Source organism: Malaclemys terrapin, chromosome 2 (genome assembly GCF_027887155.1).
Source record: "Malaclemys terrapin pileata isolate rMalTer1 chromosome 2, rMalTer1.hap1, whole genome shotgun sequence".
NCBI lineage: Eukaryota > Metazoa > Chordata > Testudines > Emydidae > Malaclemys > Malaclemys terrapin.
The window spans coordinates 16,259,761-16,284,390 of record NC_071506.1 but is presented as its reverse complement, the minus strand read 5'-3'; the positions used below and the strand labels follow the sequence as shown (position 1 = coordinate 16,284,390).

General features: G+C 37.3%; 1 protein-coding gene across 10 annotated transcripts in view; it reads left to right on the top strand.

Moving 5' to 3' along the window:
• The window catches only part of PHF20L1 (PHD finger protein 20 like 1), an 83,599-nt gene that overhangs the window by 34,537 nt on the left and 24,432 nt on the right, over positions 1-24,630 (top strand). For 6 of the 10 annotated variants that reach the window (XM_054018182.1, XM_054018186.1, XM_054018185.1 and 3 more), the window contains 7 exons: positions 598-680; positions 4,339-4,591; positions 6,678-6,863; positions 7,071-7,277; positions 17,886-18,104; positions 18,302-18,358; positions 20,329-20,433. In XM_054018182.1, the coding sequence (XP_053874157.1) occupies positions 598-680; positions 4,339-4,591; positions 6,678-6,863; positions 7,071-7,277; positions 17,886-18,104; positions 18,302-18,358; positions 20,329-20,433 (1,110 nt within the window). The remainder of the gene's footprint in view (positions 1-597; positions 681-4,338; positions 4,592-6,677; positions 6,864-7,070; positions 7,278-17,885; positions 18,105-18,301; positions 18,359-20,328; positions 20,434-24,630) is intronic. The other 4 variants (XM_054018190.1, XM_054018189.1, XM_054018188.1 and 1 more) reach the window with 2 other exon arrangements.

Here is a 24,630-nt window from a genome sequence, read left to right as displayed (position 1 = left end):
TCCCAATTTGAGAAATGCTGGTTCCCCTCGTGAAATCTGTATAGGGTAAAAGTATAGTATTGGGTAAAAGCACACAAAAGACCAGATTTCACAGGGGTAGACCAGCTTTCACGGTCCATGACGTGTTTTTCATGGCCGTGAATTTGGTAGTGCCCTATTTATAACCATTAGGAAAGCACACAAAGACCAAATGTGGAGGGAATGAGTGAAGGAAGGAATTCGAAATAACCTCCTAAAATCAAAAGGTTGAAAACTTACTTTATGACTGTAGACCTGGTTTTGAAGCACAATTGCTTTGGGATTGAGGGTCATAGCATTACAATTTAGAGCTCCTTTTCCCTCTCTGGCGGTGGAATTGGAGTGGCTGGTGCTAATCTTCATGTATAATACAGGGCCTGTGAATTGTAGTCAGGGTCTCATAAGTTTTGTTCTTATATGGAGTCTTTATTTAAAAGGGGGTTTCAGAGAGAATCTTTTTATAGATGAAAATGTTTTAATTTGTTTTCACATTTGTTTTTCATAAAAGCTGCTGATAGCAAACGGTAAAATAAAAAAACCAACCTATTCTAAATATCTCTGTGCAACTTTTCTCTTAAGGTTTGTTGGCATCCAAAGCTGTTGTTGTGGATGGTGCTGAAAAAAAGGAAGGCAACAAAGAAACAGCTCCAGTCCTGGAGCAGGTATGAAATGGTAGAGTTTGATTCTTTTGCAAGGTTCCCACTGGAGTGTGCCATGGAGATATAGTATCCATAACAAAATTGCCCCTTCAGAAACAGCAATAGGGAACTAAATATTTGATCTTATGTTTACATCTCTGCGTAGCCAGAAGCATACAAGTAAATTGACACAAATGACAGTGTTAACTTTAATTTTCATAAATGAGTTACTGTCTCCAAGGAATCAAAGGCTAGTAAACAGTGGTCCCAAGGTTTTATAGCTGGAACCATGCCTATAACTGGCTAAGAAAAAGACCCTTACACAAATTTGATTTGTGGTTTGAAACAGGGTTTTTGGCATCTAGTAAAACTTCTTTTGAAAGAAGTTTCTTTTCTATTGTAAGAATTGGTGTTGTAGACTGTGCGTGTTTTATGAACTGTTCAATGAGCCATACATTTTGCTAAGATGTATATTTTAATACATACAAAAAAGAAACTTTAATGTTAGGGGTCTGATTTAAAACCACTTATTTGAAGAATTGAAGGTTGCCTCCCTATCTCTGGCTCATTCCATTGTGTTCAGGTGTTGCTTGAGTCTCAGAATTGTGCATGATCTTGCATGCTAAAAGGGCTGACTACCTAAGCACAGTAAAGCAAGCTAAGGATGAAGTGGCAGCCTTAAATCTTGATATTTTTGCTTTTGTTGGCTTAAATAAGATCCTTAATGTAGTTTTAATATGGCTTTTTTGTATTAATTTTTTTTTAATGGTTTGTTTTAAACAAACCAACTGAAAAGAGCACTTCCTTTCTTCACAAGCCCCACCACGCTCTTAAAACAATCCCTACCCCAAACTTTGATACTATGTTTTTTGCAACTGGTTCTTTAGTCCTGATATATAGTGGCATTGCTATGGTTTTTCCATTGACCCTGGGTTTGAGACGCTTAGATCCAATACAGAGTGCTGTCAATGGAAAGTTATGGTTCTACTTTTAATGCTGCCACTGTAATGGTTAATTCTGAGCTACTAAGGTGTCAATGCATTGACTGATCTTTTGCATAATGGTTTGATATATTGACATGATATTCCACTTTTCCAATTTTTGCATATTAAAGATGCTATAATTTCTTAGTACTTTTGTATAATACTTTCTGTGTGCAAAAAACTGTGAGATGTCTGACAGCGTGACATTTCTGGAAGAATCATTACACTGTAAATCTTACTGTGCAGAGTTCCATTGAAATGAATGGGATTTTGTCACTTACTAAGACTGTATGCAACAGTATAGATTACAGTGCAGATTAAAAGAAACTTCTGAATAGTAACTTCTTAATCTAAAATAACTCGGCTGTTTCTATTTTTACTTTGTTGATTAGAAATAATAACAAAAAATCCAGAAGGGACTGTCACCATTCACTGACTAATGGTCTGCAAAACTTTTTTGAAAATACTTGTTTTAGTTGTGTTCTTAAACAAAAAAAGCATCCGAAACCCAACAAATGTACTACTTCGCCCCTTTCTTCTAACTGAAAAGAAAAACAAAAAACCTATCAAACATAAACTGATTAAGTCGGGGTGGGAGTGTCTGAGCTCAAATTTTTTTTTGCTAAATTCCAGCCCAAATGCAAATTAAAATGGCCGAGTTATAAACCCCTAAAATGGGAAAGCTGACAGCCCTTAATTACAGAGGTGTACTGTCTGCTACCACTGTAATACTGATTGGGTAAATGTCTTGTAGTGTGTTTTAAATAATGTAATACAGGACACAGTAATATTCAGGCCAACAGCCAAAAACCTACTGTGCTGATGAAATTATATTTATAACTTTTTTAGTTTACAACTGTCTTAAACCCAAAAACCTCAGACTATTACATGTAGATTCAGTAGTTTATTTAAGTGTATTAGGGTTATGTAATGTTATATTTCCTTTTGAGCAAGACCTGCTTAGATGAATAACTTTAATTCATTAAGGTTTTTTTTTAATGTTAGTTTGTCCTTGTTAAGAGGTTAAGCACCTTATCAAAATATTAATTTAATTTTTTAAACCTTGTTTAAATAACTTTGTAATTTGAAAGTAATGGACGCTGTAGTAATGTCTTTCACATATGTGAAGATGAACAATAAAATTGTTTATTTAAAAGTTATGGCTCTAATTAATTTCTGGTAATACCTTTTGTAATCAGCATAGGTATACTCTACAGTTCATGGAATATTTTATTTAAATGAATAAACTTCACTTAAATCACGTGTATAATGAGCTGATTCAAGGATAAAACGGGGGATAACTGAATGGGACACTTTGCACCGGAATTTTACATGGTACTTCCAGCATGCCATTCATGTAGCACGCAAGGGTGCCCTTTTTTTAAGTATGTCGTGTGTGCTGCTTTTTTTTTATATTTCCACTGGAACTTGCAGCTCCCATGTTCCAATGGAAAAAAGAGTTTCTATTCAATACCAAAAATGCAGTCCTCTGAAGTACGGAGGTCTGAAAACTGGGAAATGCCCCCAAATCGTCAGTGGAGTGAAATCTTTTTGGAGAAAGTGGCGTGCACATTCTAGAAACAAAAGTTTACACTTTCATAATTATGGTTTTGTTAGCTAACATAATACCATGATGCATATTCAACTGGGCAATAGATGAAACAAAATTGAGGTCATGTGTTCAGATATGTACAAGCTGCCATCTTTGAGCAAATACTAACACTATTACAGATTACTCCGCTTGTAGGAGAACTTCCTTCTAGCAAAAAATGTAAAACTCTAATTGTTGTAAAGTCAGATGAATTGTTTTTAAATATTTCAGTACATGCATTAAAAAGAAGGGTGAAAATTTTCAGCTTTAGAAAATGCAGCATATTTTGCTTTTCAGAAACTGTTTTTTTTAACCTACATTTTATCTGCTTGTTTTTTTACAGTTAGCAATCTATTTAACCCTGTGGTGCTAGAAGTTGCGATTTCATGAAACATTAACACAAGCAAGTAGTGTGGTGAAATCCAGACTCCCAGCACTGAAAGGGATTGTGCTCAAATTTCATCATTGTTTGTTGTTCTAAGACTTTCCTTAAAGGGGCACTGTCAACCTTTTCAGATTCTTCATCAAAACTGAAGTAAATTTGTGGAAAATGACATCCAACTTCTAAATATTTATTTTAAATTGATGACTCTTACTGAGAAACTTCTGTTTTGTGGTATGATCACAAGAAAGCTAACATACCTACTTCCCATTCTGGTTAGTAGCAACAGTGTTCTTCTCTAAGTCATTCTTTATTCTTGCTGAAAACATTGATGATGATGGCTCATAATGAGAGAGAGATGGACATGAAAAGGATTTTATTGTATTAGAAAAACAGCAAAATGCACTATTTGTCAAATAGAAATTAGATAGTTGGTAAGAGAAAATAATGTTTTTAAGCTTTTTTTTGAGGGTATTGCAAGCAATGAGAAATGAAGAAAAACTTTTAAGGATGAAAGTCATTGGCAGTGTCCCTTTAAAAACAAACAGATTGCTCAACTTTTACTTTGATACATTTGAGTCTGTTTTTCATTTGTATTGGAAATGATAAATGTTGCTTTAAAAATGTTTTTGAATACTAAAGATGCTAAAAAAAGATCAAAGTAGAATACAAGAACCACAATGAAGAAACTGAAATAAAAGTATCAATTTCTTATTATTTATTCAGGAGATTTCACCTAAACCTCAAAGTCAGAAAAAAAATGAAGCTGATATTAGCAGTTCTACCAACACTCAGAAACCTGCACTGTTATCCTCAACTTTGTCTTCAGGAAAGGCTCGCAGCAAGAAATGCAAACAAGAATCTGGAGATTCTTCTGGGTGTATAAAGCCCCCTAAATCACCACTTTCCCCAGAGTTAATACAAGTCGAGGATTTGACGCTGGTCTCTCAGCTTCCTTCTTCTGTGATAAATAAAACTAGTGAGCACAGACATTTTAAAAAATACCATAATTACTTATAGTCATAAGAAATATACAGAAAAATAATTGATTGTAAATTAATGTTGCTTTTTTACAATGAATCTGCTTTTTTATTAAAAAAATTCAAACGTAAGTGGGTGCATTAGGGATAGCTCAAACTTATAAAAAGTAAAGTCACATAACATGGTGTGTGAATTATGGTGCAAGTAATAATGGCACTTTTATGGTAGTAGAAAGTCATGGCTTTTAATGATTTAAGTTCCATTGTATGAATATCCACACTAATGGTAATAGTGATACAGGAGAAAACAAACACCTCTACTTAAAGGGCCTGATTCATTAAAAATATGTGCAGTTTTCTTGCGGATCTTTCCTTTCCATCATTGAGGAACTCTGCCTTCAGTCGACTGTTTTGATGTACCTGTTGGCTGCACGGTCCTTCACACTACATGATATTTCCTCTAAATCTGATGTGAGAGAGAAGATGGGGTCAACTTCTCTGATGGGAAAATAAAGGAAGTTGTCCTGTGTAGGGTGAAAACACCTTAGTAGTTCAGCCTTTTTAAAGCATAGAACTGGTTTTCAAAATATCAAGATATTGTTGGTGGACAGAGGAGTTGGTGAAACTTATCTGCTGCATAACATCCTTGAATGATTTGATTACATTTTTGAGCAATTACAAGCTCGCTCTATATATTTTATTTTTGCTGGAGTTGGATAGTGTAGCTTTTTCAGATTCTTTTTGAGCTTCACCTCTTAAAGACACTTTGTTGCTTCAAAGAAGGCGAAGTCATGCGGTCAACAGTTATAACTAACATGGGTTTCTGTAAAGCAAAAGCCTAAGTTTTGCTTCACTCCCAGAGCTGTGACAAAATAAGGCCTGAAGAGGACTCCTTCATCACATGTTGCATCCTTACATCTACAGTTGACATCTTCTTGAGGAGATAAATGTCTCTTAATCTTGTAGCAAATTTTAATTGAATGGGGGAGGGAAATAAGCCAATTAAGTTTTCTGTATTCTCTCAATAAATATCATTGGTTTTAAATCATGTTATAAATTTCCCCCACAAAACACTGCCATCCACACATGTTGCAATACCCCCAAGATGTCGGTAAGTAGTTTTGCTTGAGGAGGTTTTGTGTTTTGGACTGAAGCTACGCATCTGCTTGCCATTTAAAAAAAAAAAAAAAAAAAAAAAAAAATCTGTAACTTCATTGCCTAGATACTTATTTTTTTATTATGGTTTGTAACAGCTCCCACCTCTTTTTTTGACTTTTTTAAAAATAGAAATGTAATTTTTGTTGCTACTGCAAATCTTTAGTATGACACAAAGGAGTCTAGGTAAGACAAGGAGGAAAAAGAATTAATGATTTACAGAACTCTAATTTATGCAGGTAAAGCACATTTCCCCAAGTACAATATATGAAACATGCATAAGTGAGGTTTTATTTTTTTTAATGAATCAGGCCTATAATATTGACAAATATTTCTCTTCATTTGAGATTCTTTTATGCTGAGGTTTAAACTTCTTGCTATGTAGTGCATTGACAGTTAATGTTTCTGTATTTGCTGTTACCAGGGTGTTAATATCAGTTTAGAAGAAAGTGGAGAGATTAGAACTAAAGTGAACCATTACCTTTTGTGAATTTATTTTAAAAGTTTTATGTTAATGCTGTCCATGCTTTTTTTTATTTTTATTTTTTTAAGTCTTTTACTGTGACAATTATTTTGCTATACTGGAAATCCTATTGTTTCTTAAACTATAAGCTGTCTACACTCTCATTGATTTATGGGGTGGCTCCCCTTAATGCAAATAGATTATTTGCATAAGGACCTCCTTTACATCCATGGAGGCTAGATCCTCAAATTCATATAGTAATATATTAAGCAAAAAACCAAAATCTTGCCTCAAACATTAACATTCATCTGATATTCATAGTTTTATTCATTTTTACAAAGCACAATGTGATTAGCAGTTCTGCAGAAGAGAACTATTTAAAGCATGACCCTTCTCTAGATCTTAAAATATTTCCGTAAGATTATGACATATCTCTACTTCATGAACATTGAAAGATCTCTTTTTAGGTCCGTCACAGCCAGTGAATCCCCCTAGATCCTACAAATATAGCCAGAGGAGAAGAAGATCACAGCGTTTAGCCACTTGCTCGTTGCCTGATGAGTCTATACAAAAAGTTCCTTCTCCCTCTTCAGTCACTGATGGAAAAGTGTTCTCCATCAGTGCTCAAAATCAACAGCCATCAATATCAGAGGGTAATGTATTTAATCTAATAAAGAACAACCCGAGAGAAACAATCATAAAGACTAAGACCTTTCACATTTTTTTCACCTAATGAGATCTTTGACTAACATTGAGTACCTTTAGCTACATGCTGTTTGTTTATTGTAACACTGCAACCCATACTGTTATTTGTCGGGCTTATATCTCTTTGTTAATATTACATTCTTTCTTTTGTGTAGTACCTGATGTTGCTCATATGTCACTTGAGAAGCGTGGACCATGTCTCCCTCTTGACTTAAGCCGTAGTTTGGAAGTTACAGCGCCATTATCCACAGAATCCACTTTCCGTAATGAGTACCCCAGTAAAGAAAAGGAAGATACTCAGATGATTACATATCATTCTTCCAAAGCAGTAACTGATGGAAGAGTAGCTACAACAGCGTCAGGTAAAGAGATTCAGTTCACAAGCAGTTAGGTTTATAGCTGCAGGGAATGTAAGTGTATTGTTCAGTCATACAAAATGAAGGGATAGGTTTTCTGTTATAAGCTTTCAAGTCTTCCACTCCTCCTGGGATCCTTTCGGATTCTCTGTCTTCTCTCAGCTTTGAACTGCATTAGTGCTTTGGTTCTAATGTTCTTCAAGGTGGATCTGGTTTTATACTACAGATAGGGATCGAAAGCTCAAGAGCAGCAATTTTGAAAAGGAGCATAAATATCCACAGAGCTACTTTGCTGTCAGATGTTAAACTCAGGAATTCCCATTTGTCTTTTTTAGCTTTAGGTTTAAAATTTAGGAATATAAATTTAACTTTCTTTAGCCAGTCTTGATTTGACTTTTTTCTTCATTTGTTTGATTGGGAAAATACAGTAATGCTTGTAGAGTGGGATTTTCAAAAGCAGTCAATGTTGGTCTAGCTCTCCTCTCATTTAAAATCCACTGGATCTTTTCCAGTGACCTCAATGGGAGAAATATTATGCCAAAGTTGAACATTTCTGAAAATCCCCCTTTAATTTATAAGTTTATAGCCCTGATCCTTCCCTCTGTTCCCTTGTGTCAGTGTAGAGCCCCACATAGAAGGCCTGAGAGTTGTTTAACTAACGTGATTAAAAATGAAAAAAGTAATAACTTTTTACTGTCCTTTTAATTTGGAGACCGTCTTGTTCTCTTAAAGAAAATGTTGTGCAATAAATTATTAAAAATATAGAAACATTCTTAAATATTTGTAGCTCACTATTTGAAGTATTGTGTTCAAATGAGACTATACATTCTTATCAGGAATAATTAAATGTCATTGTGTAGATAATGATATATTCATGGAATAACTTTCACGGCCTCACTCTTGGAAAGATACCACCCTATGCAGATTCCTGTTATCTCCACATAGGTTGATTTCTCTGCCCATTCACAGCCTTAGTTACTTAGTTCTAGGCAGGAATTATTCGGTGAAACTCTGTGACCTGTATTATGCAGAAGATTAAACTAGATTATCATAATTGCCCCTTCTGCCATTAAAATCTATGAATCTATACAATAGGTATATTTTTAAGATAAAGCGGACCATAAATATTTCCAATTTTCATTTGTTAAATTTTTAAAAATATTACTCTTCTCTACTTCTCCAGTGAAACTTCGTGCATGTGACTCAGTCTTCTCTTGTCTGATTGTGGTATATTACAAACAGTAATTTATAAGAATTCTCCAGTGCATTGAAATGTAGTGTGTACTTCAGATTCTATAACAATTTTTCATATCATACTTCCCTCAGGGTGCTCAAAAGCAGAGCTAGAGATTCCATAGAGAATTACTTGTACAGAAACCCACTTATTGAATGTGTCAAGTATCAGGGGGTAGCCGTGTTAGTCTGTGGCCTTGTCTTCACTTACCGGAGGGTCCGGCGGCACGCAATCGATGTTCTGGGATCGATTTATCGCGTCTGGTTAAGACGCGATAAATCGATCCCGGATCGATCCCGGAAGTGCTCACAGTCGGCGCCGGTACTCCAGCTCGCCAAGAGGAGTACGCAGCATCGACTGGGGGAGACTTCCTGCTGCGTCTGGACCGCGGTAAGTTCGGACTAAGGTACTTCGAATTCAGCTACGTTATTAACGTAGCTGAATTTGCGTACCTTAGTCCGAAGTGGGGACTTAGTGGGGACCAGGCCTCAATCTACAAAAACAACAACAACAACAAGAAGGAGTCTGGTGGCACCTTAAAGACTAACAGATTTATTTGGGCATAAGCTTTCGTGAGTAAAAACCTCACTTCTTCGGATGCAACTGAAGAAGTGAGGTTTTTACTCACGAAAGCTTATGCCCAAATAAATCTGTTAGTCTTTAAGGTGCCACCAGACTCCTTGTTGTTTTTATTGAATGTGTATGCCCAGTGTCTTGAGCTCAGAGATATTTAGAAAAGCTGTGTCCATTGGGGCTGCATGTATTCCCCCATCAAAAAATTTGTGTGTTCAGAGCCAGGTTACAAAAGAGGTACCAGCAGCACCAGCTACCATCTGTTCCTGTTTTGTCATAGCTCGCTGCAAGTGTTATGACCATCAGCTTTACAATTTCATTATTTATTCTAATTTTCCTGCTGAATCTGTGTTGGGCGGGGTGATTGCTGGTTAGTTTAATGTAATTAGTATTGCTTTTTAGGTGTTTGCTTTGTTGCAGAGTATCCTCTTGGCACTAGCTTAGGATCTGAGTGGTTTGGTCCTGGTCACTAGCTAACTGTTTCTTCACTCAGTGAATGTCATTATACTGCTTCAGTGAATGGGCCTGGTTTTAATCCAGGCTATGGATGATCCTGACCAAAAAACCAAACAAACAGGCTTTGAACAAAGCGTGCTGTGGCTCAGAAATATTTTGACACATCGCTACTTGTATTGTTTACTCTGTCTCAGAGAAGACTATTTCCTGAGGTGTGCTGGTTTGTCTGTGTTTTTTACATCTTGGGCCCAGAATGAGAGAGAGTATTTACAGCTCTGCCTTCTGCAGGAGGCTGTGAAAGCTAATTTGATGGATCTGATTTCTAAAGATCCTGGTCTCTCTAAGGTTAACAGTGCTTGTTGGCGCCACATAAGATTCAAAGTAGTCTGCTTCAGCTTTGAGGGAATCAGTCCCTGGGTGCCAGGTACCTGTTGTTTCTGTCCCTCTGGGTCTGTGGCTTGATCATTCTGCTTCTTGGAGATGGCAGTGCTTGTTCTGAATAGGGATGTAAAATGTTAACTGGTTAAGCGATTAACCGATAAGTATCAGTCTTATTGGTAAGGTATTATGGTTACCATTTAAATTCTGGCTGTGGGACTTCGCTGCTGGCCCCCCACGCGTCCGGGGTCCCAGCCTCCCCGAGGTCCCGGGCATGCTGGCAGCTGGGAACTGCTGCGCGGGGTGGGGCCAGCAGCGAGCGGAGTCTCTAGGCATTGAGCCAGGACCCCGGTGCCCAGGGCGGCAGCAGAGCCTAACGGTTAAAATTTTACTGGTTAAACATTCAATAGTTTTAAATGTTTACTTTTTTTAAAACGTTATTTACATCCCTAGTAATGGGGATGTCTGAAGTCTCCTTTATTCCAGTGCCTCAGTCAAACAGGAGGACCTGCTCTATCTTGAGCTTCCATGCTGTTTTTCTGTCCTGAGGAAGCTCAGGTGAGTTTTCTAGGTGGCATGCTGCAGACCAGCCACCTGAACAGCATATGTGCTATGGTTGGAACGATAGGTCTGAGGCAGTTGAGCTATTTGGATCTTAAGCTTCCATAGGGAGTCTTGGATCTGAGGCCCCAATCATTGGGTGTCCTGATAAGCCTGTGTTCTTGAATTAGAGTGGGCTCCTGTCTGTGCCATATTCATCCATGCTTGTCATAGGTCTTCTGAGCCTGATAACTCGAGTTTGCCTTATAGTTTTCTTTCTTCATCTTTGAAGAAGTCCTTCCTTCCAAGGGCTACCCAACTTAGCCTGGCATCATCAGGGACAGGCTTTGAAGCTCATTTGGTCTACTCTCAGCTTTGGAAGACCCTTATGCACTTTTGAAGGGGTCTGGTCTTCTCCTAGATAGGCATTTACATACATGGGTTTCTCCATACCACTTTCTGCAGATTTCCTTTCCTTGGGGAGCTTTTGGACAATGTGGGTCTTTGAGGAGCAATCACCACTGGCTCCTTTTTTGCCCGAATACACTAGAATCACACACATCTATTCCTGTTAGCTTCTCCTTTCTGAGGAAAACTAGCAATATTTAACTTATGATTTGTATAATTCTTGAGTATAATAGGTATTATGTAAAAACATCCTGTCTGTCCAGATTCACTGTAGTTTTGTAGGAGTTCCTGTGAGTAGAGGACATGTAGCTCTATTGTTTCCCTACTACTTTATTATGTATAAGGCATTTATTATGGGAAAGTTTGGGCATAGAGATGAGTTTAACATTCAGATCTGAACAAGGTGATTGCCATTCATAAAGCATATTCTGATGGAAGAGGTTTATCATCAAATCTTTACTATTCTCTTGCCAGTGGCAGCCAGTTTCACTTGCAGATAATCTTCCAGCAGTCAAATCTGTCAAAGTTTCTGTTTGAAATTTCAAACATGCTACTGTGAACCGGATGCACTAAATTATAGTATAACACTTCCTCCTTTTCATGTGGAAAATGATCTCGCGTGAAAGTTCAGTGTGCTCTTGTCTCAGGGGACTTACAGTTAGATAAGAGACTAGGGTTTGCTTCTCAGCTCTGCCAAAGACTTTCTGATGTTGAGCATGTCACATTATCTCTCTCTGCATAAGTTTTCTCATCTGTGATATGGAATTATCTCAGAAAAGTGTAATAAGGCTAAATTAATATTAATAAAGCACAGTGAGGTCCTGGGATAGAGTGCTATAAAAATGCAAGATATTACCAGTATTCCTATTATTGTCCACAACGTACAGAAGCAGATGGAGCTGTAATATTTAGATAGAGGAAAAATGCTGTTATCCCAAGACTCAAAGAAAAATGGTACCTATTTTTCTCACCTTGAATAAACTGAAATGTATTAAGTTTATCATGACTTCTGAGGCTAGAGATAGAGGGGCCATTTGGACAAAGTGATGCCATTTATGGACCTGGAAGTGTTTGACTCTAGTGTAGGAGATAAGCCATTTTTTTTTTTAAAAAGTAGATCATATTTAATTGTGGAAAAAGAACATTAAATATTTATTCATTCTTAGCAAAGCTTTTCTTTTGTCAAACCATTAACATGTTGCTTTTCAAAGGGGAGGGCAGTGAAAAATTGAGCTTTTCTGCAATGAAGTGCAAAACACATACTCTGCAATTAACTTCTTACATGTATGCTTCAAGCAAAGGCAGGTATGTTTTCCAAAATGTACAGCTTGTAATTCTATAAGAAACAAAAGAACACTATAATCCAGTTCCTCGGACTATTAACTACGTAGATCTACCACTCTCTTTAGTATCTACATATAGATACTGATACACTTTCTTCAACTTATTATTTAATATTTGTATTGAGGTAGTGCCTAGAGATCACAGATGACGATGGTGTCCCCCTGTGTATTCTAGACAAGGTACACACATATATGATGAAAAGACAGTCCCCTACCCAAAATGCTGACAATCTAAGTAATCTTATTTGCTTTTCCAGCACCTAGCCTATTGCAGACGTTCAAAACCTGATCAATATAAATGTATTAAAAAGATGCTTGATTGATATTGAGCTGGCAGAACAAAGTGCAGTTCTTTTGAAAACTGACAAAATTCTAAATTCAACTGTCATGTCTTCCATTTTTTCCACCATTTTGATGCCACTAACTGAAACAGAACCACCTTCTTCTTTGGAGTACCGAACAGGATGTTCAGTTTTAAGTGCAAGGAGGGAATTCAATGTTACATTTTTAGCTTCTGGATCTCAGCTGCTGCTTCTTGTTCTCTGGGCTCAGCCTAAAGTTGTAGTTAGGAGTTATGTTGACTAAGTAATGGAAAAGGTGTATAGTTTTATCAGAATTATTTTTCCAAATTTGTCTTTCGTTCTTGTGAGTTAAAACAAGTCTGCTTTCCAATGAGATTCCAAAGTATCCACGGACAGCCTGTAAACTGTTATGTCCCTCTGAAAGCTATTGCATTTGTACCATTAGTGCTTCATTGTAGGTTTCCTGTGTAAAATACAGGCTTTGTTTTGATCAAAAACCTCCTTATACTCCGCAAATTTTACATGATTATGGAAATTAAATGCAAATATCAACATGCAGTCTTCCTATTTTGCTATTTAACAACTCTTGACAGTGTTTATACTTTAACACAATTATCTATTTCTAATGATCCAGTCCATTCAGTCCCTTTGTTTTCTACCATTTTCTTCAAGATTAGACATGTCAGATGAATTCATTCATTGATAATTTTGATCGCTTGATTCCAGTAACTCAATAGCTAGCCATTTCTGTATATTGAATTATCAGTGTTCTCATCTACCCAGTTTTTCAGAAGTTTCCTGACACAGTACTAGCAAACCAAGCCTCCCAGCAGTTCACAGATCCATCTACACCCTGTCTTCATTCATTGAGAGTTCATTCCAATCACTAGTCATGCCCTTGTCTCCAATGATTTCTGCCATTGCTTGTCCCCTGTAGGGTTCCAGGCAGTTTTGTGGAGTTCTTCTGTTTCCTAATAGGCAAACAAGAACCTTAATGTTCTCATCACTCTAAACTTTTAGAAGAGTGAGTTTTCATGCACTGATTGAAATTAAAATGTCCATGATATATATTTGAAAATATATTTTCATGTAAATACTTCTGAGTGCAGAAGCTCCAAAAATGAAAAAAACGAAATCCATATTTTTTAGGAAAGCCCTGACTATACTGGGCTTATCTATGCTTAAAGGTATTACAATGTTAAGGGATGTGATATATATCTAGATATAGATATCACATCCCTTAACATTGTAATACCTTTAATATATATAATATATATATTTTAACTGACATAGTTATTCTGGTAAAAACCCTAGAGGAGACAGTGTTATACCAGTATAAAACACTTAATAGTGGTATAGGTTCTTAGGCATTGCCAAACTGGAATAGGTTTTACTAGAATAAGCTATTTTATACTAATATTCATGTATTTGCACTTGAGGGTCTATGCTGCTTTAACCATGTAGTCCACATATATTTGAGCTGAAATCAGTCTTTCCATTATCTCATGGAGGTTTCAAAATTCACCTTAGAGGTAATGATATAGACATCGATTGCTCACATCTGGTCCTTCAGTGTCTTTGGTGTACACACACAACACACAGCATGTATAGCACTTCCTGCATAGATTCTCACACTGCTGCTGTGTGTGGGTAGGTCGTCGGATCTGGTTATCTCAACAGGAAACAAGTGTCAATTAAAAACTCCTTTACAGAGTCACTACCATGTTTCATTTTTATCAGTATTTAGTTTATACAAATTATTAAATTATGAACGATATTGCTCTGTTGGTTACATTGGTTTAAAAGGCTCTGAATGATCACCTCTTACTTAATTTTATGGCTATTTAGTGTAAATCAACATTTTATTTTATAAGGTATGATAACTTACACATTTGAAATTAAAATATCAGGTTTATGAAATAGCATTTATTTAGGTACAAATGAAATTATAATTTTCAAAACGTGTCATGATTATTAATAGGAAGTATATCTAGGCTTCTATTTCATATGATTATCCACTTCCTCTTATGTACCTCTAAATGAAGACTAGATAAAGTTGCTTACTAGGAAAAGTGCAACTGTATGTGTTATCTTCTCCTTTCCTGTTACTATAGTGATGGAGCTTACATTGGTACATTATTTGAAAGGGTATTAGTGTCACTGTAGCAGAATTCTTTCTATACAAAATACCTCCTGGAGCCATCAGCCACCACTTTTTTAGGCCTTGGCTACACTGGCAATTCACAGCGCTGCACTTGCTGCACTCAGGAGTGTGAAAAAACACGCCCCCCTGAGCGCAGCGAGTGCAGCGCTGTAAAGCGCCAGTGTAATCAGAGCCTGCAGCGCTGCACGCTCGCTCGCGGCAGCGCTGTGAATCCGCGAGTGTAGCCAAGGCCTTAGTCACCAGCTGATTAGTTTGTCAGGTGGTATTTAAGCTTTAATGGTCTAATTTCAGGATGTTGAAAATTAAGGTAATGTTCGGAATAATTACATTTGATGGGTTTGGATGGCTGACATAAGAAAATTGTTTTTAAATAACGAGTTTAAACCTAATCCTGTTTGGGGAAGATGGCTTGGGACTAGATTATTCAATGGACTGTTCAGATATGGAGCCCTCAATGTCCTGTCTCAAGATAATAGTGGCCTAACCAGATTATCTGATGTGTTGTGTTACGTGGTCTGTTTAGTTTCTACAGTACGCATGCCCACATAACCAAAAAAAAAAAAAAAGTAGCAGCATGTTCACCACATTAACACTAATTGGAACCTTTGTTAGCCTTGACAGAGAGGCCAAGTATTGATTGTCCATAGAATACTAAAAAATAAGCTTCCATCTCTAGAGGTGGTCCTTGCAGGTTAGGGTGAAGCCTGCTGGTAGAATGCAGTGTGGGAAGTTGTTGCTTAATATTTGTGCTGCTGGCTCTGTAAAAACATAAAATGAAGACTGTCGCTGTCCTGCAGAGCTTTACAGTCCGACAAGACAGACACAGAAGCTGGGAAGCCGAGAGGAGGAAATAGTTCACATAGTGTTTTCTGTTGCTAATAAATATATTTGAGGGATATTTAACCCACAGGGTATATTACATATCCTCCTCCCCTCCTATCTCTGCTGCCAAGGGTGGGTGCTCAGGCTGGGGCCTGTGTTGAGAGGGTATTGGGCATCAGGAATAGTCTGCTCAAGCTATTGCATGGGGCTTAACAACACCAACTGGAGAAAACACCTCCAGCCAATAACCTGAGACCTTGCGGCACTTTCGCTCCTTCCCTCTACCCAGTACAAGTAGCTGCTTTCAGCTGCTGGCCAGGCTGCATGATGGGGAGTGGGATCTGAAGCTGCCTTTACATCAGACAGCTTGGAAAGTCCACCATGTAGTAACCTCTGTGTTGGGTAGTTCTGCTGCTCTGTGTACCAGTGCCCTAGCTGCTCCTGCTGCCTGATTACTGTGAAGTTCCTTGGCTACTGCTTGAGGGAAGAGGCTTCTCAGGAGCTGGAGTGCTAGGGGGAAGCTGATGTGAAGTGTATGGTGCTCCCTCTGGTGAGGGAAAACTAACCCAGGAGGATGCTCTGTGCTCTCTCCGCATACGCATCCCCAGAGCATTACCGCTTTCTGTATCGAGTCCTTTTTGTTAAGTATAGGACTTTGATTTTCAGGCCTCTCAATCCATCGCTTTTCATGAGTACTAAATTCACACAGTTTCTTAATTCTGCTTTTAATTTCTTTAAATGTTTTCTCTTTTATGGTAATGAACTCTATAAAAGGGGACTTCGAAGAACCCCAAAAGAACCTCCTCTTTATTTTGATCATATTCAGTTTAAAGGTAGTGGTTCTGGCTGCTTTAAGGTTTTCTGCAGGGTTAATCTTTTGCATTATTGTCAGACCACCAAGATTTTTAGATGCGATTAAGGATTTTGAATGCAATTTTTGGGGGCCCAACTTTTGAGACACCATAATGGTACCTGATTTTTTCAGAAAGTGCTGAGTACCTTCTGAAAATTGGGTCCCATTTAGTGTTTTAAATTGGATATCCAAAATCACTAATAACTTTTGGAAAAACTTGGCCTGAAATATTACCAGAATATGTACACACAAACTTTACCCAGAAGAGTGATTTGAACACCCAATCAGCTGTTACTGTGCTAACCTCAGCATCAGAGGATCCTAACCACAAATTGTGTCAAGCTACTCTTGTGAGAGTGATTGTTAAACTGAAAAGGATGATAAATGGATTTTTAAATGTTTAGAAAACCCAGATACCTCCTCCTAATTTTGTAAGGCTATATTTTCCTTAATATTTTGTAGCATTGGCCAGAGAGGCCTTAGAGTACTTCTAGAGTTTTCCTGCTGTGTAATTAGGAAAGAGACTTAGAGCTTGCACTGCATTGGCTAGTAAGGTTGGTGGGAGATCTAGGTGATGCTGGTAATTCTTTATTGAGCAATGTATTTTTTCCCTGTGGCAAAGAGTAAAATAGTTATCCTCCTTAGATCAAAATAACTATGAGGGTCTTATTTGGTTTGATTATTTGAAAATTGCCTTGATGGTATTTGATTATAAATATCGGAGTTACAATATTAAAATATTTTTTCATTTCTGGTCAGTTAGTTACCTTATGATTTCCTAGCTCACAATGAAGAGAAAAATCTTCTAAATAATGAGAACTTTAGGGAATAATCAAGGATTAGTAAATCTTTCAAAGCACTCTTCGTATGCAAGTGTAGCTTCAAATTCTGATTTATACACACAGCTTTCTGCTTAACATATACTTCAAATTTATTTTCCTTGGATTCAGATTTTAAAAGGACACTGATTTCTAGAGGTAACCTAATGAAATTCTATTAGATTAGAGGTAGAATACCATTTTTTTTTAAAACCTCCTGAATGCAATAAACTTTGATGTTGTAGACTTTTTATTGAGTCAAATGTTTTTTTTAATAAGTAGCATTGTAACACTAAAATCTATTAAAGATAGCTATCCCTTCAAAATAAGACACAGTTAGTTAATTATGGTAACATCAACTCCTTGACTGTTACCAGTGACTTCCACTGTAATGGAAAGAGAAGAAAAGGGGGGGAAATTGTCTAAAGCAGCAGAGAATTAAATTGAAATTAACCTCTCTGTTTGGAATTGATATCTCGCTTTTTTTTTTTTTTTAAACTAGAGAGAACAGACTTTTTTTTTTTTTTTTTGGCATGTAGCATTTAGTAAATAGTAAGACAGAGACCTAGGCATTCAAAACTTAACAATATGTTCACTATTATGAAAATATTTCCTGTACTTGTCATTTCAGCAGCCTGACTCAGCCAGTGACCTGGCTGCTATGCTGATACACAGGATTAAATCCTTACTGAATGCCCAGTAAATTTGTCTTCTTGTTTTCAGCACTCTCGTCCCATGTACATGCCTTACATCTGGAAATGCCTTTAACCAATAGTCTAAAGTTACCCAAAGGGAATAGTAAAAAAAAGAGGTCTTCCACGTCAGTCAGCTCTGAAGGGACAGAGATACAGTTCTCTGTGCCTGTAAAGGAGAAATGTTTTGAGAATCTGCAGGAGAAAATGTTAAAGAAGGTCATTGAGAAGGACAAGCATTCAGAAGTTGGTAAACTACAATGCTTTTTGTTTCCAGTGCTTAAGACCGTAAAAGTAATTGTAAAGCATCTTTAAAAATCAGTGTGTTGTTTGTCTTTCTTTTAATTATGTATTGATAGGAATGTTTACAATCAAGTAACTTTTACAAGAAAGTACATCGTCCACAGTGGTCCCTCTAAGCTTTTGTGTTTTTTCTTAAATCTACAGGTATATTGAAAACTGAAAAAAAAGTGAAATTGGAAGAGAAAAGCTCATCATCATTTGGTATGCACAGAAAATCATATTTAAGCAAAAAGTCTAAAGCTTGAGAGAGCAAGAACATAGCCTGTCCCTAACTTTTTAGCTGTTATGCTCTTTTAGGTGTAAGTGCTCAGCTGTTTTAATATTTCTAAAGCAACCAGCTTTTAAAAAACAAAAAACCTGAAACCCAAACACCTAAATAGATGTAAAAGGGCTTCTTGGAAATAAATAAACTTGTGTGACAGTATATGCCTAAGAGATTGTGTGTAAATTGCAAGGACGCAGAGGGACAAGACCCGTAGTAATAGTAGGGCTATAATTTCATGTCTCCATTCCTAGACCAACTGGGTGGGGCATGAGGCCTAAGAGGAAAGGAATAATGATAGGGTACCCTTTATAACCTTTTTCAATTAAATTAGTGATATGTGTGGTTATTAACTTATGTCTAGAGGTGGAATAAATAAAGGAAAAGTCTAATGGCTAGATATCCAACAGAATATGCAATGCCTCTTAAAATGAAATCTAAATTAAGGAAGTTTGGAGTATTCACTCTTCAAATATTAGTGATGGTCAGATAACGACTCATTCAAAAAATTTCACTTTTGCCACAATTCATTATTTTCCATCCCCAAACAAATTCATTTTTGACACAGATTCAGCCCTACATGTGTCTGAACTGATCATCAATCTATGGAAGGAAAGAAGGAATAGAAATAAGCCCAATTAGCTCTAATTGAAACATACACTATATCTGCTCTTATTCTGTGTGGCTAAGGGAAATGTACACAAAAAAGAGTATTATCTTTGAGTCAGTCCTGGAGGTTTATTTTCCGGCTGAAGTCAAGTCCCTCTTTATTACCTCACAACTGACTGCTTTGGAAATAACTATGAAGTTAGAAGCTGTGGATTATGGTTTCCCATGAGAAACACGTAGCAGGGACAGATGAATTATTGTAAGACAAAGACTCCGTTCTCATGCAGATGTCAGTAGTACTTAAAAAGGAGTAGACATATAACTTTAATTTTATTCAGAACAAACTCAGCTGATAAAATTTTGGGTGAGAGGACAGCTAACTGTTCTTAAAGGAATTTATGGCAGCTGCAGTTTCAGGTGTTTATCATTAATCTCTATGGTCTGGTCCACACTAAGCCCCCAGTTTGAACTAAGATACGCAATTTCAGCTACGTGAATAACGTAGCTGAAGTTGAAGTATCTTAGTTCGAACTTAAAGGTACTTACCGCGGGTCCACACGCGGCAGGCAGGCTCCCTCTTCGACTCCCCCTACTCCTCTCGCGGAGCAGGAGTACCGGTGTCGACAGCGAGCACTTCCGGGATCGATTTATCGCGTCTAGACAAGACGTGATAAATCAATCCCAGAAGATCAATTGCTTGCCGCCGAACCAGCGGGTAAGTATAGACATACCCTATATTAGATTACCTAGCATGCTTTGCTAGAGGATGTAATTTTTTAAATTAAGAGTTCTTCCTGTTTGTTTCTACAGCATGATCAAAACCTGGAAAGTAAATGGGTGGTCTACTCTGTTTCTTACAAACTAATGGATGTACTACTGATATATTTTTTAAATATACATTTTTTTTTTTAAATGTAAGCTTTATTAAAACTGGGTCTTTTTTTTTCCTCATGTGCGGGTCACATCTGGAAATTCTGAAGGCTACACAATGTTACCTGTCAAGATATGGGATACAGTTGACTTCTTGACACTGAGAAGCTGAATTATGTTACTCTGCTAGGAAGAGTCTTACTAATAACTGTTAACTTCAAGGTGTCTCAGCTAAGGAGGAACTCCAGTGCTATTTCAAAAATCAGTTAATCACAAGGGCTATACTCATGGCACTGAACAAATTAATTGAATCATTCCGCTCTTGGCAGGTGACTGGAACAACTGATTTAAAATTTAAATGTTGCTTTTAGGGTAACTGAAAGAAAAAAGTATTCGAGGATGATGTTTTAAAATGTTCATTTGCAATTAGGTAAAAAGAAGGAGAAAGAGAAAGAGAAAAAAGAGAAAAAGGAAAAAGATCATAAATCAAAACAGAAGAAGAAGAAGAAAAAGAAGAAGAAATCTAAACAGCATGGTGAGTTCAGTAAGGAAAAAAGTAAAGACAGAAAAGTAAGACAAAAAGTAAAGGTCAAATACTATCTTTCTGGTTCTGATTGGTGGTTGTTACTGACTGAAATATCGAACGTTCATACAGTTCAGAAACAAGTTCTGAAATATCAGAAATTACCAAAAGGAGATGTTGGTCTTGAAATTTCACATAGCAAAGGCATTTTGATCTGGTATCTCCTCTCCTTCTCCCCTTCTATCCCATCTCGGATTGATCATGTCTACTCATGGTTTTAACTGCTATTCTTACACCAATGACATGTAGATACACTTCTCCACTCCAGCCTCCCTCCACTCAGTTCTGCATCACGGACTCTTTCACATCCATCCCTGACTATCTCACTGCTTACTTTTATCTTCACATTTAGGTTGTCTCTAAATCTTGCCAAATCTTTCTGCATAACATCTCTAAGATACAGGCTTTCCTATCCATCCTGATACTGAAACTTACATACAGGCTCTCATCATCTCACGTCTCAGTTACCGCATCATCCTTTTCACTGGCCTTGACAAATGCAATCTTGTCCTGCTCATATCCAGCCAGAATGCTGCTGTGATCATTTTCCTAGCCTGTCACTTTAACTATGTTACCTGTGTCTTTGCATTCCACCACTGGCTCCCCCTCCTTTGTTGAATCAAACATTAGCTACTTGTCTTCATTTTCAAGACCCTTCATGGCCTGCTCCTACCCTCGTATAATCTCTCATTCACTATTGAGATGTTCACTTCTGCATCTGATCAGCCCATGATTCAGCCTTCGTAGCCCACTCATTGTTTTCAAACAAGCACTTCTGTGCTTTCTCCCATTCTGCCCCTCAAGCTGGGAAGAGCTTCCGCATAAACATCTGCAAAACCAACTCGTTATCCTCCTTCAGAGCTCTCCTCTTGCTTGCTGCTTACAACAAACGGTTAGGCTGCTGATGTGCTGAGATCGCTGCTTATCTTGATGCCCAATTTTGTCACAGTGTTTCCTTGTACTCCACCATCTGTCTATATCCATTAGTTGCCTCTTGTCTTAGACTTACATTATAAGCTCTTTTGAGCAAGCACTGTCCTTTGGGTCTGTGTTTGTACAGCACCTAGCACAATGGGGTCCTGGTCTATGACTAGGCCTCCTGGGTACTAGGGTAATACAAATAATAATAATATGGCCAAAACTCTGATCTTTTCTTCACCCCAGTGACGAGATATCCATTTTGTGAAAAATACCTGTTTACCGTAAATGGGACTTGCCATTTAATTATACCATGTATTTTTCTTACCTTTCTGCTGCTTTTTTGTTTATGGGATATGCTCTTATTTTCTCTGTAATATAAAAGACGTAAAATGGAAAACAAAAACTATTGGCTGCCGTTGGCATGCCCCTCAGATTGATTTACCTCACTAACAAATCTGTAGTGTACCTTAGTAGATGTTAGTCATAATATTCCTAATTAAAATATTCAGAGTAATCCAGACAAGATTCCTGGAAACTCTCTGGGATTAATTATTTAAGATTACCCAGGACAAGGATTTTTAGTGAAAACTTCTGCTCACAAGCATGTGGTTTCAAGTGTGTTTTTTACATTCTGCACCACAAGATTTCTGGTCTCGTTTCCTGTTTTCTCAGCTTTTTGTTTACAGACGGTGTGCCTAACACTGTTCAAGACACAGAAGAATACATAGTCCCTGCTCTTGAGGAGGTTACGGTCTAACTAGGCAGGCAACACTAAACAAAGGGAAAGCCGGGGAAGGTTCTATTTTTGTATAATTATATTTTTTTAAAAGGGGAAGGGGAGGAGTGATGGTAATGGGGCAGCTTTTGTTGATATCTCTTAACATTTATTCTTTGTTGCTGCTGTATATAGTAAAACAGAATTGTGACAAAACAGTATTGTAAAGCACTTCCTAGTTCATCACAATTTCTGGCCATGACTTTCTAAAGGATAAACTGCAGATTTCTGAAGTGAGCAAACACTTATTCATCCAAACCACAGACTGTACGATGAAAATTGTCCCAAAGAATGTGGTATACACTTCAGCTAAATTAAGTTTAATGCTACTTTTCTACATTTAACTGAGTCAACATAATTTAAAATGATAAACTTTTCAGTAGTTTCTGTTATCTGCAAATTGTTGGATGTGGGGAAAGGTGTGACCCCATATGTGCATGTAAGGAGACATTAAATATTAGATGCACAGAAGTCCTGTCATTTAGTTAAGTCTAGTAGTCCTAACTAGTTCATCTGTTAGGCAGTAAGGCACTGCAGGGTGAGTTGTGCTATCACTTCCCCGTAGATGTGGTTTTAAGAATAAGGCCAAAGGCAGAGCATTACCAGCAGCTAAGTTGCAATATTTCAAAACACACGCCCAGGAGATCTTTTTGTAGATTAAACCAGTTTGAGTAATAAGTTTTAAAACAGTATTACACTGTTTGTTCAGCCCTTTGAAAGTATGCTCAGATTATTCATGAAAACCTTACATAAATAAAAATTACTAATGAATATGCAAGCTTTACATAAAAATCATCATACAAATTTAAACTGAATATAGTTTGGCTTCTTGTATTAGTTTATATTGGGTACTGTACAGGTTATACTGAATAGGCCTAATAGGCCATGTTATTGATTTGGAATTACAAGTATATCTTCTGGAAATGTGATATTGTAATTGGAACAAGTGTTGCATGGTATTCCTCTGAGCATAGAAAGCAAAGTATTTTCGAAAACCCTTATGTATGTTAGCTGAAACCTTCAGTTTATCAGATATTTCTAGTGAGTGAAATAGAGAAGACTGGAAGGATACTCTGGCATCTGCAATAGAGGAATGATTAACATTCATGCGTGCTGCATAGGAAAGGATGACTTGAGTGTAAGTTGGACAAATGAAAAAACAGCTTATGAAGATTTCCAATTTCATTTAGGTGATGTACCAAACAGATGTATTTTCTACATCTATTTTGTTTACTCAAATTTCTAGATAGCTCTTGTCATTGAGGCTAGATGTGAAGCAATGAATGTCAAAAGCAGAAAACATCTTCCATAAAATTGAAAAGATTTGGAAAAGTAGCATAGTTGGCAATGACCTAAAAACATGAATTTTTAACACCAGTTTGAATTCCGTCCTCTTTAATGAAGCAGAGTCATGGAAATCTACTATAGAAATTGATAAGAAGATATCTCATTTGAAAGTAAATGAAGATGATCTTACGAGTCCATTGGAAAGAGATTCTTGCAGCATCAGAAAGTCTAAGTAGAACAAACCAATCTAAAGTATCAAATATGGTAAGATGATGACGATGGACATATTTTGGATACACTTTGAGGATGCCAGCAATATGACTTCCATTGCTAGTGATAATATGGACACCACCTGGAAAGAGAAAAAGAGGTCAACCTAGAGCAACTTTACACAGAACAATAGAGAAAGTATATGACACTCAGAAGCCTGAACAGACCCTCACAAGACCAAAATAAATGGTGGAAACTGATGGGTGCCCTGTGCACTTAAGAGTGCGGGAGGATAAAGAAGAAAGAATCCCTTGTCACAGTATATTTCAATGTTATTTGTCACATCATAGATGGATATGCTGCTATACATTGGTGACACTGGGCAAAAAAGTTACTACAGCACCTCAAGACAATACAGAAGATGACACAATTAACACAGTTACTCAGTAGAATTGCAGTTGTCACTGATCATGGGTCTCAAGGAGTAGATTGTATTTAGGAGTAGTTTGAAGGATAGTAAAGGTTCTTGGGGAATGTTGACTGGGAGACTACCCTAAGCTTAGAGGGGATATGGAAGAAAGCACAGAATTGACAGTGGATTATGGTGGAAAGGGAGAATGTAGAAGAGAAGCCTGAACAAAGCATGCAGCATGGAACTATTGTGGATGGTGGTAGCAGGACTGTGGAATACTTTAAAAAGGAAGATGAAAAGGTTGGAGTAATGAGCAGTGAGTACAATTATTTAACTTCCATGTCCTAGGACAGGTAGTCTCACTGTGCATGGATAATATCAGTCCATGTATTGTTTCCTATGACTGTTGTAGCTGCAGGCTTGGGCCAGTTGTGCAGAACTGTTCTGTGTGGAGCTGCTGTCTCAGCTCTTCCAGGTAGTGGTGTTGGTCCTGCAGTTGATCTCCAGGGAAAAAGGAGAGAAGGTGGCAGCAGCAGACACAGGG